This window comes from Rutilus rutilus, assembly GCF_951802725.1.
Source record: "Rutilus rutilus genome assembly, chromosome: 1".
Lineage (NCBI taxonomy): Eukaryota > Metazoa > Chordata > Actinopteri > Cypriniformes > Leuciscidae > Rutilus > Rutilus rutilus.
This window is the reverse complement of record NC_140209.1, coordinates 23196396-23212429: the sequence shown is the minus strand read 5'-3', so window position 1 is coordinate 23212429 and position 16034 is coordinate 23196396. Positions and strand designations below refer to the sequence as shown.

The 16034-nt window shown below is 38.7% G+C and overlaps 1 protein-coding gene across 1 annotated transcript; it reads left to right on the top strand.

Annotated features, from left to right (window-relative positions):
• Window positions 1-6264: 6264 nt before the first annotated feature.
• On the top strand, window positions 6265-7575 carry LOC311298652 (uncharacterized protein; the record flags this gene model as incomplete). The annotated part of the gene is made up of 1 exon (XM_084421755.1): window positions 6265-7575. A coding segment is annotated over one exon (1152 nt), but the record flags the coding sequence as incomplete, so codon positions are not given.
• Window positions 7576-16034: the final 8459 nt, after the last annotated feature.

Genomic DNA, 16034 nt, shown 5'->3' with positions numbered 1-16034 from the left:
ATCGATTGTAAGTGTCATACTGGAGCAGATACTGCTAAATAATGTTGAGCCACATGAGACAATACTCAATACTTAAATGTCAGTATTATTTATTATATACTCTTGGAACAATGTTGCTTTGTGGTACTCTTTATTTTTAAAAGTTGTATGATCATTTTCAGATCTGCGTATATATAATTGAACTATTTTAATGATCTACCTACTTTAATTCAATTCAATTCAAATTTATTTGTATAGCGCTTTTCACAATACATATTGTTTCAAAGCAGCTTTACAGAAAGTGCATTTCAGAAATGTACATAGAGAAATACAGTTAGTTAATCATGTATTGATTTAGGGCATGAACATATCGCCAGCGTCGAGTCGTCTCTTCACGGGCGTCGAATCGTCTCTTCACGGGTGTTGGGGCATCTGTAGTTTCCATGGGAGGCTGGATACAAACTGGAGCTGACGATCTGTATTTACCTCGGGACTAGCGTCCCGAGATAATAAGACTAGGTCGATTTTCAGATAATGTGACACCCTTGGCCATTTTTTAGTAAAAGTTGGCAAACAGACTTTTCTTAGGGTATTTTTTCTGCTGAATCCATTTTTGCTGTTTGACAAGCTGTAACTCTTATGTGAAACTCAGTAGAGCGCAAACTTCAAGATGACCTCTAAAATGTCGGGAAATTCTATATTTATAAACTTTACATCATGCACGACATCAATTAACGAGAAAGTTTATTTAGGTGGGAATTAAGATACTTGTATGTGACAATGATAATTGCATTATTTCTCATTGTAGTCATGAAAATATCTGTTTTTCTCCTTATTTCAAATGGACAAACAGAATATCTAAAATGCGCGAGTCATTTGTTTAGAGTCACATGCATACTTATTGTCTTTGGATCAAAGTGTGTGAATTGAGTTCAGAGTTATCCAAGAGTTTTTTTTATTCTACTTTCTACTTTCTATTACTTTCTGCAGTTATTTCCACACATCGTATTTTTCTTCAGAATAAATTTTTATTTCCAAAGAGCGACATGAACCAACACAAAATATTTTCAGTTGTGGAATTGTACCCATGAAGTTGGTCAGATTATGAGATCACCAATTATGGAAGCTGTGTGTAGTTTGAAGCCTGACCGGTCAATGTCATTGGATACTTGCATTATATGCCAAGAATCCAAGAAAGATAAGCTATACAATGCGACAGAACAGGGCCTTTTGACACTAAAAGCAGCTGCACAAAGTAGAGGCAAGATTCACGATCCTCAACACAGAGAAGCAATTGACAGAGTGCTTCTTGTCCAGAACACAGAACAGCACGTGGTCTGGCACCGCTTGTGCTATGCGTTCGCGGTATCCCCATCCAGAGCGCTGGTCTCTGCATGCGTGGATAATCAACGAATAACCATTGCTTTGCCAGAAGGGGTCGTGAACACGATCACGCAGTCTAGAGCTCCTTCTACGAGAAGACTCTACTCGTCTAAATGGTCAGTGTTCTCCAAATGGTGCGCTACAAAGAGCCTGGACCCACGCACATGTGGGGTTTCGTGGGTGCTCTCCTTCCTTCTAGAGCTGTTGGACAAGGGCAGGTCCCCTTCCACGCTCAAAGTTTGCGTTGCGGCTATTGCAGCGTTTGCAGAGTCGACGCACAGCTGCGCGATAGGAAGGAACGAGCTCATCATCTGCTTCCTTAGAGGAGCCAGGAGGATGAACCCCCCGCAACCCCCTTTGGTTCCTATTTGGGATCTTACTTTGGCCCTAGAGGCCCTGAAAGCATTTCCCTTTGAACCGTTAGAATCCGTGGACCTAAAATACCTTTCGCTCAAGACCGTTTTTCTGATAGCTCTGTCATCAGTAAAACGCGTGGGGGATCTACACACACTATCCGTTAGCCCCGCGTGTCTCGAGTTTGGACCAAATGACTCTAAAGTCATCCTCAAACCGAGACATGGCTATGTCCCCAAAGCGATTGGCACTCCCTTCAGAGCGCAGATCATCTCCCTATCGGCTCTGCCAGCATCCGATAGCAAGGGCGGTGAAAACCTCCTATGCCCTGTCAGGGCGCTGAGAGTTTACATCACACGCTCCGCCGCCTTCAGGCGTTCTGAGCAGCTCTTTGTTTCGTTTGGTGGGCGCACCAAGGGTCTCGCCACCTTGAAACAGAGCCTGTCCAGATGGATAGTGGACGCTATAGCAGCAGCTTATGCGTCCAAACACCTGCAGTGCCCTATGGGCATCAGGGCCCATTCCACTAGAGGCATGGCCTCGTCGTGGGCTTGGTCCAGCGGGATTTCTATTCATGACACTCCCCCTCTACATTTGTTAAGTTTTATAACCTGGAAGTTTCCGCCTTGCAGGCTAGACTTTTATCAGTCTAAGTGGTGTGTATGTTCTGCCCAGTTTGTTCGTGTGCAGGCTACTCTCACGTGACTATTAGCTCTTCTGGTTGAGCTGTACTAAGGGCGATATTCTCTATACATAGACCGGCGGAGCCGCTCTGTATTTCCCTATGAAGTGCTTATGTACATGTGCTGGCCCGCGTTGCTGGCCGCCTGTTTCCCACGTTTTGTGTTCCCCGGGCTTCCCTGGGACTCATGCAGTGGATGCTCGGCGCGCACGGCGTTGACAAGGGGTTCCCGTAGCGTAAGCAATTTAGTCAATACGAGAGAACCTCTCCTAAGAGAACGTACTTGGTTTCCTAACGTAACCTCGGTTTGTCAGACAACTGTTTGGAATTGATCAGCTGCAACTGCGCCTTAAGATGTATGAGTGCACGATGTAAATGTAAAAAGTCTCGTCTGCGTTGCTCTGCTGCATGCAAGTGCAAGACAAGTGATGCAGAATGTAGCAGTTGCTGAACTGAATAAGAGCACTGCTCTGTGTTGTTGTGATCATATTGGAGAATCTTGTTGTACCATTGTTTAAATAACATTACATTTTATATGCCATGCAGTTCATGTTTTAGTTATTATTAAGCTAATGTTATGTCCAACTTTATTTTAGGCCAAGTTTACTGTGTTTATTTCCTTTATCTGTTCAAAGCTAATGTTAGTGGTGTGACACATTACCATGATATGTTTTGGTAATTTGGTGATTTCTTAATATTTACAACCAATCTTTCTGAGAATATCTTTTTCATAAATAAACCAAAAGAGAATTTAGTTTGGTTAAATTTAAGTCCTTAAACTTGTTTACATGGACATGTAAATGTTGAAAAGTAATAAACACTCTTAACATAATGTAATAGGATGATGGTTTAAGATATAGGCCTTTTGCTGCCACCAGCATGATGTTGATGTTCTTACATGGACATACTCAAATACACAAAATTACAAGCGAAAAGAAGGTTCTCTGCGCTTCTGTAATCCACAAACAATCCGGTGCAACCAGGGCAGGACAAAACAACCAGACAAAAGGAATCGCCGGTGCAGCACAGATGTCTACTGATTAAAAATATTTATTTAAGGTGCATAACAATAAATGACTAACGTTTCGATGTAAAGTTACATCTTCATCAGAGTCCTTGTCCGAACACAAAATTACAAGTCAGTGTTTACCAGAAATTTTGTAAGACAGAATGACTAACTTGTTCTGACTATTCTGTTTGTTTCCTTTACTCAATAAATGGTATAGCACAATAAAAACAGTTTATCTTTGAGCCAGTGCTGAGAAATTTGCTAATTTTGGCGAGGCGGTCATCTTGGATTTTGCACTCTACTGAGTTTCCTGTAAGAGATACAGCTTGGCAAACAGCAAAAATGGATTCAGCATAAAAAATACCCCTAGAATAGTCTATTTGCCAACTTTTACTCAAAAATGCCTGAGGATTTTTATTTAGGCACATTTTTGTGATTTCAACCTGGTCTAAAAGCAGATGGGAAATAATTAGCGTAGCTGCTGTTCATAATATTAATGCATTCAATCTGATTCAACTGTAGTATAAAAGGTAAGTATTATGTGAATGCTTGGCTAAAGAGATGCGTCTTTAATCTAGTTTTAAACTGGGACAGCGAGTCTGAGACTCGAACAATATCAGGAAGGCCATTCCAGAGTTTAGGAGCTAAATGTGAAAACGCCCTCCCTCCTTTAGTGGACTTAGATATCCTAGGAATGACCAGAAGCCTCGAATTTAGTGATCTTAAAGAGCGCGATGGATTGTAGGGCGATAGAAGATCCGTTAAATACCCAGGAGCTAAACCATTCAGGGCTTTATAGGTCAGTAGTAATACTTTGTAATTGATACGGAACTTTATAGGTAACCAGTGTAGAGACGATAGAATTGGTGTTATATGATCATAATCTTTATAGTGATGTTATCATGAACTAAAACTATATTTATATTCATTTGGACATATTATATGCTACAATTATTTATCTGTAGTGACTGATTAAGATGAGTGTCAGAATTGTTTTGTGTTAATTGTTAATTAACATCATTGTTAATTTATGTTTTATAGGCTTTTATCATGTATCCTGACTCAAATAATGTGTTTCTAACAGCAAACACTCAGAATAAAGTGAGATGATCTGCTGATGATCCTGAATGACTTGTTGAATGAGTGTTGATAGTCTGAGGCTCATCAATATTAACAGATCTGCTGAAAACACTCTTTATTTCATGACAATAGTTCCTGTTTTCACCTCATTTATTATGCTGATGTCTTCAGATCTGCTGTAAATTGACACTTAAAGCTCATTTCATTGGCGTCAACAGACTGAGGGTAATTGTTGGCTACTATGTATGTTTAATTCTGTCTTTATGCTTTTAACTGTTTTTCTTACCATTATATTTGGAAGAATTTAAATTATTTATATTCGTTTCTTTATTTCTAGATACTTGCATTTTAATGAAGAAGCAGAATAATGTTAGGATTAGCATTACAAATAATCAATGAATTGTCATTCGGTTTCAGTGATACGATGAATAGATAGACCGGCATTTATTATAAAAACAAACTCAGTAATTTATATATTTTTGAATTTGGCCAGATCAGCTCCTCCCACACTGCAATCACATCATCAGTGAAGCTCCTCCCACTGTAGTCACATGGTCAGTGAAGCTCCTCCCACTGTAATTCCCCAATAAATGCTGGAATATTCCCATCAGCTACAAGTGAAGACGAGCATCAGAGCATCAGGAAGAGCTGAAATCTGCAAAGACTGAGTTTATTAAAGAGGACACTGAGAACATGAGTGATCCAGAACCCTGCAGAATGAAACACACTGAAGATCCTGAAGAACAAAGAGGTTGGTGTTTATTCTTCATTCATTCATGATGCTGAAGAACATTCATGTTAGAAAGATTCAAGCACTTCTTCACTTTTAGATAAACAGTTAAATTATGAAATGTTACAGAATGTTCTTGTTTTTTTCAACAAATGGTCAGTAAAGGAGGTTTGAGACATTTTCTAGTGATTGTCAACATCAGATCAAGCTAAATACTATTTTACTGTTTTATTTGACATTTATTTTATATCTGGTTCCCAATTTGTAACAACGTTACCAGAATTTTTGTCATTTTCAACATAGTTTGCACAATTATTTTTTTAAGAATAATCAGTAAACACCAAGTTACTGATAACATTGTGCATATCAGTGAACACCCCTGATTACTCGGTGAGTTTCACGTCTTTGTAAACGTGTTTTAGGAAGGATTGTTCCAGTGCACCTATGCAGCCATTCTGTAGGTGGGGGGGAAAGCGAAAGAAACCTAAAATTCTCGGGACAGCAGCATGTGTCCAAATTTTAATCTTAACCGTTCTATTTATTCAGAAACGATCTGTAAACAGGGCTTTAAGTGTAAAATACCGAACTTGTCCTTTAAAACGTTTTAGTAAAATAAATATCAATCTCAAATTTGTTGTCAACATAGAGCAGTAATGTTTATTTTAATATTAATATAATTTTAGATAATTGTGTCATTGATATATTTAATAGTTCTTGCTAAAGAAATTTGTGCCTATAATTGTTTTAAAAATTATAATTGGAAGATAAATTACCTCATTCATTGGAAGTTTCAAGTATATAGACAAATATTTTATAACAGTTGTCTACTTTCTACTATTACATCAGTGCTCACTTTGAATTATTTCAATGTACTGAAAATTTAATCTAATGATTTTTTCTTTCATGTCAGACCTGATGGAAGAGAGCGAGGAGAGTGAAGAACTGAGTGAAGTGAAGGAGGAGAGTGAAGAACTGAGTGAAGAGGAGGAGGAACATCACGTCAAACCTGGAGAAAAACCTTTGAGTCGCTCAAAGACTAAACAGACACTATCAAAGAAAAGAAGAGCCAAGAAATCTTTCACCTGCACTCAGTGTGGGAAGAGTTTAACAGGCAAACAACATCTTAAGATTCACATGAGAATTCATACTGGAGAGAAGCCGTTCTCATGTGATCAGTGTGGTACGAGCTTCACACGATCATCACATCTTAAAAGACACATGATGATCCACACCGGAGAGAAGCCGTTCACATGTGATCAATGCGGAAAATCGTTTCGTAGGGCAACAGACCTGAAGACACACCTGACAGTTCATACGAAGGAGAAGCCATATTCATGTTCTGTGTGTGGGAAGAGTTTTTCATGGCTGCGAAGTTTACAAACACATGAGAAAATTCATACTGGTGTGAGAGAGTACATGTGCTTTGAGTGTGAGAAGACTTTTATTACAGCAAACTGTTTAAAAAAACACCAGAGGATTCACACTGGAGAAAAACCTTACAAGTGTTCACACTGTGACAAGACATTCAGTCAGTCTGTAAGTCTGAAAGCACATGAGAGGATCCACACTGGAGAGAAGCCGCACACGTGTGATCAGTGTGGAAAGAGTTTTGCTCATAAAGGTGACCTGAAACTACACATGAGGATCCACACTGGAGAGAAGCCGCATGTATGCCATCAATGTGGAAACAGTTTCACAGACAAAGGTTCTCTTAAGAAACACATGATGATCCACACCGGAGAGAAGCCGTTCACATGTGATCAATGCGGCAAAACATTTCGCAGGGCAACACACCTGAAGACACACCTGGCAGTTCATACGAAGGAGAAGCCACATTCATGTTCTGTGTGTGGAAAGAGTTTTTCACTGCTGCTATATTTACATAGACATGAGAAAGTTCATACTGATGTGAGAGAGTACATGTGCTTTGAGTGTGAGAAGACTTTTACTACAGCGAACTGTTTAAAACTGCACCAGAGGATTCACACTGGAGAAAAACCTTACATGTGTTCACACTGTGACAAGAGATTCAGTCAGTCATCAACTCTGAAAACACATGAGAGGAGGATCCACAGAAGAGAGAAGCTGCACATGTGTGATCAGTGTGGAACACGTTTCTCTTTTAAAACTCACCTGAAGATACACATGAAGATCCATGCAGTGGAGAAACCACATCATCACAGTCTGAGATCACAGTAAGTTGCTGAGCAACAAAGTCTCTTCTGTGTAAGTTAGCCACACATCTCCCTATAGCCAAATCTCTCCTCTCCACCTATAGCCGGTGTGTGGTGAGCACAGGACACTTTGCTCATTGATTGATATTTAATTTGTCAGTTCAGACCAATGCAAAAAAAAAAAAAGAAATATATATATATATATATATATTCGCTCTCTGGCAGCAGGTGGCGCTCATGACTGAGAGTAAATGGTCACATTTTGTGACTTTTCTTCTTGCCGGTGCAAGAGCTGCCATTTCTGCCGCATACGAGAAACATCACACGAAACCACGTTAAAAATAAATAAAATCACGCAACAACATTACTACACAGTGCAGGGAGATCCATTGAGAAAGCATTTTAAAGGGGATAGTTCACCCAAAAATTGTAATTAGTGATTTACTCACCCTCAAGTCATCCTGGGTGTATATGACATTCTTCTTTCAGACGAATACAATCGGAGTTTGAAGACTAAAACTTTACTGTTTAATGTTATTTTTTAGTATTATTTTTCTTTATTCATTTTCTTTATAATTTCATAATGTTTTTTGTGAAGTCAGACTATGTTTGTGCATGTGTGCTGAGCAGGGAGCTGGTAGAGTTATATTTTGCTTAGAGGTATGCAATGTTCACTTAGCAGAGATGTTACAATGATGATACTTCAAATTTGTATAGTTGGCTTGATCTTTGCAAGAAGAATTAATGTTTCAACTCATGCAAATGTACCATTTGTATATTACAACTGTATACACCACTGATGTATACACTGAAGAAATAGTTTCTTAGTGTGGATAGTACCATGCATTAGGTATACATTCATAAGCAAAATGTTTTGCAACCTTACAACAAAGTTGTAAGTCTCTCTGTGATGTATATAAGCTCAATCTTACTGTGCCACCTCAGAGAAACATAAAGGCATGAGGGGGTGAGAGGAAGGAGAAACACTGAGATGAGGGGTAAGGAAGGAGAAACCCAGAACCATTTACAGCTGGCATGATGGGTTGAGAAGATAGAGAAATGGGGAATAGAGAAACCTGGAATGAAGACCTACTCACCTGTAGCCTTATTATTAAATGCCTGTTTCTCTCTGTCTGACATGACACATGTTTACATAATAAATCTCTTGGCAAAAGTAACTGGTGTAGCTTCTGTGATTCAACAATACTGGGGGGAAGCATGATTTTCAAATCTGCATTGCTCTTCCAAGCTTTATAATGGGAGTGAATTGCAGTTTCTGTTCTGTCCATAAAAGTGCATCTATCCATGATAAAAGTTCTCCACACGGCTCCGGAGGGGTTAAGAAACAACACACTTTACACAACCAGCAGAAGGAGAGCAGCTGGAATATATATATAATTTTTGTGCGATTATGTTGATGTTTTGTCGTAAACATTATTTGGCGCGTCTTCGATCGTATTGTTGGCGGCCTATGACATCACCGTTCGCTCTAGAGATGGGTAGTCCAGTTCTTTTCCACGAACCGGTTCTTTCGGACAGTTCGTTTCAATGAACCGGTTCAAAACACCGGTCTTTTACGTCCTCACGTAATGACGTCAATTCTATCATCCCGGCGGATAAAAATACGTTCAAATAAAGGCATTTGTAATCATAACTTCAGTTAAATAATATTAATCATCATCATCTTGGATAAGTTTCTTACATTTACGTTTTGCAAATGAACCCTACAGGCGATGATCAAACGTGGATGTTTTACATGTCTTAAAGATATAAACTGGTCATCAATTTTATTTGTTATTAAATAAACGTAGGCCTACATTTCGCCGAATTCGGCCCCTCATTTAGTCCTGGGTTCACCCGTGCTCATGTATCAGCACAGCATGCAGTTGGCCGAAAGAAAGTTCGGTTCAGAGCAAGCGGCAACCTCCCTGTCTATGGTTCAGAGACGGTGCTATTGTCACAGGCCGGGGGCACCACCCCTAACTGACATACCACCTCGAGGAGCCAACCGCAGAACACAACCAGGCTAGACAACAAGAATGAAATTTACAAGTTTATTTTTATTGAGTTAAAATAGATCTCTTAAAATCAGCAGGTGAATCGCTTCTTCGGTGGAGGCCCTGTCTGTGGACAATGAGTGATCACATAAGCCTTTGGCTTCGGAGAGGGCTCAGATGATGAAAGGTAAGTAATTACACAGCAGTTCCTCTTCAGGGAGAACTCAGGCAGCGAATGGTGAATGATCACACAGGAGCTTGCTTCAGATGCGGAAAGGTAAGTACGTACACCACAGTTCCTCTTCAGTGAGAGCTCGAACCGTAGACGGTGAGTAATCGCACAAGAACTTTGTTCAGAGGAGGTGAAACAAGCAATTACACAGCAGTTCGTCTTCGGTGAGAACTCCAGCAATAGACGGGGAATAATCACAGAGGTTTACTTCAACGATGAGAGGTAAGTAGTTGCACAGTGGTTCCTCTTCAGTGAGAATTCAAGCAGTAAACGGTGAGTAATCTCACGGGGGCTTTGTACAGACAAAGAGAGGTAAGTGGTTACACAGCAGCTCCTCTTCGGTAAGAATACAGGCAGTATACGGCGAGGGATCATCCAGGAGCTCAAACAATAAGAGATCAGCAATCACACAACAATTCCTCTCCAATGAGAACTCAGACAGTGAACAGTGAATAATCACACAACAATTCCTCTTCAATGAGAACTCAGACAGTGTACAACGAATAATTACACAAGGGCTTACTTTAAATGCATGATGAACAATTCCACAGCGGTTCCTCTTCAGTGGGAGGACTCAGACTTCAGATGATGGGGGGGTATTTCTCTTCACAGACACACTTCAAGTTCGAGTTATAACAAAGCTCAGCGCCCCGGAGTCAGAGAGTCTATCTACTGAGACTACGAGTGGAAAGCAAAAACACCAATCCAACACTCATGCATTTTCCACAGCACTTCAATATTTCACACGTGTTCACTCCAACAACAGACACTGTAAATCACAAGACTCACGGTGAAACAAGGCATGCACCCGAAGTCCAGGCTGAGAATCTCTTCCTCGATGGACTAGTAAGACGGGGGCTGTGTAAGAAGTAGATCACCACGAACAATCACAAAGCCAGCACTAGCAGCGAGCCCGAGTCTCAATCCAGAGAGCACTCAAAGTTTCCCGCAGTCCGCAATGTTTCCCCTTGAGTGAGTCTTGCATTCACCTCCAGCCGAAACCTAATCTAACATCTGTCTCCCTCTCACCTCTTTCTCTTCCCTTCTCTTGCCGCCAGAATAGCTTTTATAATCCTCTCCTGCAATGCGTGTCCCAATCACCGTTCTATATCCTCTCCTCTCGAACCTGCCGCGAGTTTTCCTCATCAAGCCTCCTTAGCCGCCATTACTCACATAGGAAACCGGAACCGTCCTAGTGTCACACGGAAGCACTCCCCGGGGAAAACATGTTCTCAAAGAAAAAGGTTCCGCCCAGCCGCTTATCACCCCGTGACACTATCACGCATGCGCAGTATCTCCAGCTCATCAGTTCTCCGTTTCGAACGTGTCCGAAAGAAACAGTTCTCAGTTCTGTACTGGTGATTTGAGAAACTGTTGCAGTAGGCCTGTTAGAACTGCTGAAACCTTAGGCTGCTATACAGTCGACAAAACTAAAAAGTTGATGCATGTCTCCAGTATATTTAATACGTTATGTTTTGATTAACACGTTATACAGGGTTCGTATGGGTGCTTGAAATCCTTGAAAATGCTTGAATTTTGATGTTGTGTTTTCAAGGTTTGAAAAGTGCTTAAATTTGGGATAAAATGCTTGAAAATGCTTGAATTTGTAACTGTATTTCTTTCACAACAAATACCTATCTGACTGAATAGTTTGTTTATTAAATGGAGAAATAAAATGTAGCCCTTCAGATACAGAGCGATTAGCGCTACGCTGGTCTGAGCAAAAGTAGGCGGAGTTTTCATTTTGATTTCTGTGCTTGTTTGGATGCCCCGTTTTTATTGGCTGCGTGGGTAATCGTCACTGAGCACAGCGGCAAAAGTTGAACTATTTTTGACCGCAGCATGCGCGCGAGCTCGCCAATGCTTTGGTCGACGCAGCAGCAAAACAAAAGGACGTAATTATCTCTATCTCTAAATATAAATACATTGTTAAAGGGTTAGTTCACCCAAAATGCTGTCAGTAATTACTCACCCTCATGTTGTTCCAACCACGTAATACCTTCGTTCATCTTCGGAACACAAATTAAGATATTTTTGATGAAATCTGAGTGCTGGATCACTTCTCCATAGGCTGCTAGGTGGCCCAAACTTGCTGGCCCATGAAGTTATTAAAGAGATTGTTAATATAGTCCAAGTGACTACAGTGGTTCAATATTAAGTATATCAAGCGACGAGAATACTTTTTGTGTTCAAAAACAAACAAAAATAACGACTTTATTCCACTATTAATTTCCTTCTCTCTTAAAAAATTATTATGCTTGTTTAACTGCACTGTAAAAAAATTGTAACACTCCCAAATCAAAAATTTCAATTGACCGATAACATCTAAATTTTTCAATTGGCCCAAGTGAAATTCTGTAAATTCTAAAATTAAATGTACAGATTTTCACTTGGGCCAATTGAAAAATTTAGATGTTATCGGTCAATTGAAATTTTTGATTTGGGAGTGTTACAAATTTTTTACAGTGTATGATAAGTTTGCAAACTTTGTTTCAAAGGCCTGGAAAAGAAGGCAAGCCAGTTTATTTAATTAGATTTAATTTTGTTCTGTGTAGGATTATGGGTTTATATGGGAGGTTATGTGAATAAACGAGAATACATGTGTATATGATTGCATACATGCATGTATCTAAATACATATGTATTATTATTATTATTATTATTATTATTATTATTATTATTATTATTATTAATTCTATTACTATTTTGGGGGGAGCAATGTATTCGATGTACTCTGGATCTGTCTATTTTGTATATCTATCTTGTATATTAATCCTCTTACCTATTCTTACTTATGCTTATTAATGTAAGTCCATGCGGGCTGGTCGTAATTATACGCATGACACAATAATAAAACTTAATTCATTCATTCATTCATTCATTCTGTAGCACCTACATACACCAGACTTTACAGTCGTATTCCTAACTATATTGTGAAGGTTTGTGAAGAAGGATTTGTTGATATATCATTCTTGGCCTGATTTATATGACATGTTATGCCTACATATGCTTAATCTTTATGCTTTACGCTTTGAGTATCCAGAAAAACGCTATATAAATGTAATGAATTATTATTGTTATTATTAAAAATAGGGTGGGAATCTGATTTACAGGGTAACAAAATTAGATAGGCTATTCATAATCCCCTCTGGTAATGTTTTTTTTCATTGAATATATCAACAAAATGCAACAATAATTTTTAACCTTGTTTTTTTCAATGGTCAGATTTGTCACTTCAAAATATATGCAAATTAGCACATATTTAATTAGATGTAGCCTGATTAGCATTTTTTAAACATAAAATTACAGAAAACTTGCAATACATTTTTTTTTTCTCCTAAAGTTTCATGGTGATATCTGTAAGTTAAATGTTTACCCTATTCACCTTTAGTGTCTCGCCTTAAGTGTGCGTGTGTTTCTGTTTACATGCCTGTGAGATGACATGAGTGAGCATGTATAAAATAGTAGAATACATAAAAGATGTAAATGTTTTGCAAATTCTTTCTTTCTTGTTTTTTATATCACAGACAATCATCTGACATTGAACTGGATGAAGACTGGGAGTTAATAAGCAGAAAACCATATGAGGAGCCCCATCTTAAAGAAAAACAATCAGTGTTTATATATATATAAACACAGTTGTGCTTAATGGTACCCCTGGTAAATATGATCAAAAATGGCTGTAAAAAATAAATCTGCATCGTTTATCCTTTTGATCTTTCATTTAAAAAATCTGCAAAAAATATAACCTTTCATTAAATTAAAAGAATTGAAGTGGAGGGGAAATCACATTGTGAAATAAACGTGAAATAAACACGTTGGACACAATTATTGGTACCCCTAGAATCTTTTATGAGTAAAATATCTCTGAAGTATATTCCCATTAATATTTACCTTTTTTTTAGCTCACCAGGGTGACTAGGAACATGAAATTGTCCAGCTATGACTTCTTGTTTCACATGAGTTTAAATATGAGGAAACACAAAGGCCAAATTCCCTTAATCGTCCATCACAATGTGTAAAACCAAATAATACAGTTCTGATGTGCAGCAAATGATTGTTGAGCTGAAGGGTTGGGGTCAGAATCCCTTGTCTCTTCAATTTAAATATATATCCTTTTAAATGATTACTTTATTCTCATTAAAAATTCAATAATCAAGTATATCCGTGTATCCATATAGTCTCTGTAAGTGTTTAATCATTTTCTTTTAGGTGCATTCCAACGAGTGCCCTTGGGTTGTGCTCACACGCAAGGGGCCTTTTGATGATAACTCTCTTGGGATATCATATATCTGTTTTGGGGTGACTTGTATAAGTTCGAGGGTCACTATATCTATATATCTGCATCTTTATATCTGTCTTAGTTGGCTTGTATAAGTCTGAAGGTCAGTGTATGCATAATTTTACCTGATGTTTGTTAAGTGAACTTCCTCATGTGTATTTCTCTAGGGAGTAAAAGGGCTTATTGTCGTTCCTGCTTTCCTAAGGAGTGAAATGTGTTATCAGTCTGTTATGGTGTGCTGCTCTTCTGATAATCAGCTCAGGCCTTCAGCCTTAAAGAGGACTGTTGTTCGTTAGTATTGTGTGTGTGTGTTTGACGTTCCTTGCAGGTTCTGAACTCTGTGATGTACAACTTATGGACTCAAAGACACCATTCTCAGACCCGGAGAGGTCACCGCGGACTTAAATCTGGGAGTTGGGCGACAATTGTTCTGAATAACGGCGATATACCCACTTATCTATCTGCTGTGGATTATTGTTTAGACTTTATGTTCTCTTAGCCAATCAGAAGTAAATGTTTATGTAATGCATGTCCTTGGAAAAGGTATAATTGGTGTAAGATTTTTGTGTAAGGTAGAGTTAGCTTGCAACCTCCTTGTGAGACCTTGACGCTGGCTCTACCAATTTAACTGCAAACTATTCTTCAGTAAAATGTTACTTATTTGATTGAACTTCACGACTCCTGGTCTTCTCATATCTGGTCCTGGGTCTGACAATTGTACCCCCCTTACAGTTGAGCATCACAAAATAGAAAGTGGCTGTAAGAAAATAGCTAAAGAATTGAAAATCCCCAATTTGACCATCAGGGCAATAATTAAGAACTTCCAATCAGCTAAAGATGTTACAAATCTGGAAGAGGACGTGTGTTTATATTGTCTTAATGGACGGTGAGGAGGATGGTCTGAGTGGCAAAAGACTCTTCAAGGATCACAGATGGAGAATTGCAGAGATTACTTGAGTCTTGGGGTCAGAAAGCATATATATATATATATATATATAGGCTATATATAAATAAAAAATCATCACCACATGTTGTTTGGGAGGGTTTCAAGAAAAATGCTCCTCGCTCTTCCAAAAACAAACTCCAGCATATTCAGTGGTCAGACACGACTGGACTTCAAACGGCACAGGCTTCTGTGGTCAGATGAAACTAAAAAAAGAGCTTTTTGGCCGCAAACACGCTAGATGGGTTTGGTGCACACAAGGTTAAAAAGTACCCTGTGTGTACAATTTAATATACCATTGGATCTTTAATGTTGTGGGCATATTTTTCTGCTAGAGGTCCTAGAATTCTTATTCAGATACATGGCATGGTGGATTCTATCAAATATCAACAGATAAAAAATCAAAACCTGACTGCCTCTGCTAGAAATCTTATAATGGGCCGTGGTTGGATCTTCAATCAGGACAGCGATCCAAAACAAACATAAAAATCAACTAAAAAAATAGTTACGGAGCACAAAATGAAGCTTCTGCCATGACCGTCCCAGTTCCCTGACCTGATGAGTGGAGTGAACTGAAGCGAAGAAGCACCAACATGGATCTGGGAATCTGAAGGATCTGGAGAGATTCTGTATGGAGGAATGATCTCTGATCTCTTGTCAGGTGTTCTCCAAACTCATCAGGCATAATAGGAGAAGACTCAGAGCTGGTATCTTGGCAAAAGGAGATTGCAAAAAGGTATTTAATAAAAGGGTCCCAATAATTGTGGCCAATGTGTTTTGGAGAAAAACATTTATTTCATAATGTGATTATTTAAGGTATGCCTTTTTTAGGCGTTTTAAGGCAAATTTTACAGGAATTTGAAAAGGTGATTTCACTTTTCAAACTTTAGTTAGTGCGTAATGTTGCTGTTTGAGTATAAACAAATAAACGCTTCAAAGCAAAGAGAGATATTTGCTTTTAAAAAAAAATGCTTTTTAAGGACTACAACAAACGGCTGGTAGAAACTACACGACATTCCTCATCGAAGAGTGACATCACCAACTCTAAAATTTACATAAACCCCGCTCCCTGAACACGATTTATAGATTATCATGAAAGAATATGCTCAAGAAGAAAACATATAAGCTACCTAAACTCATCAACTAACCATTCAGAAATGTCCTGTTGCTTTTACATGTTGTCACTTCT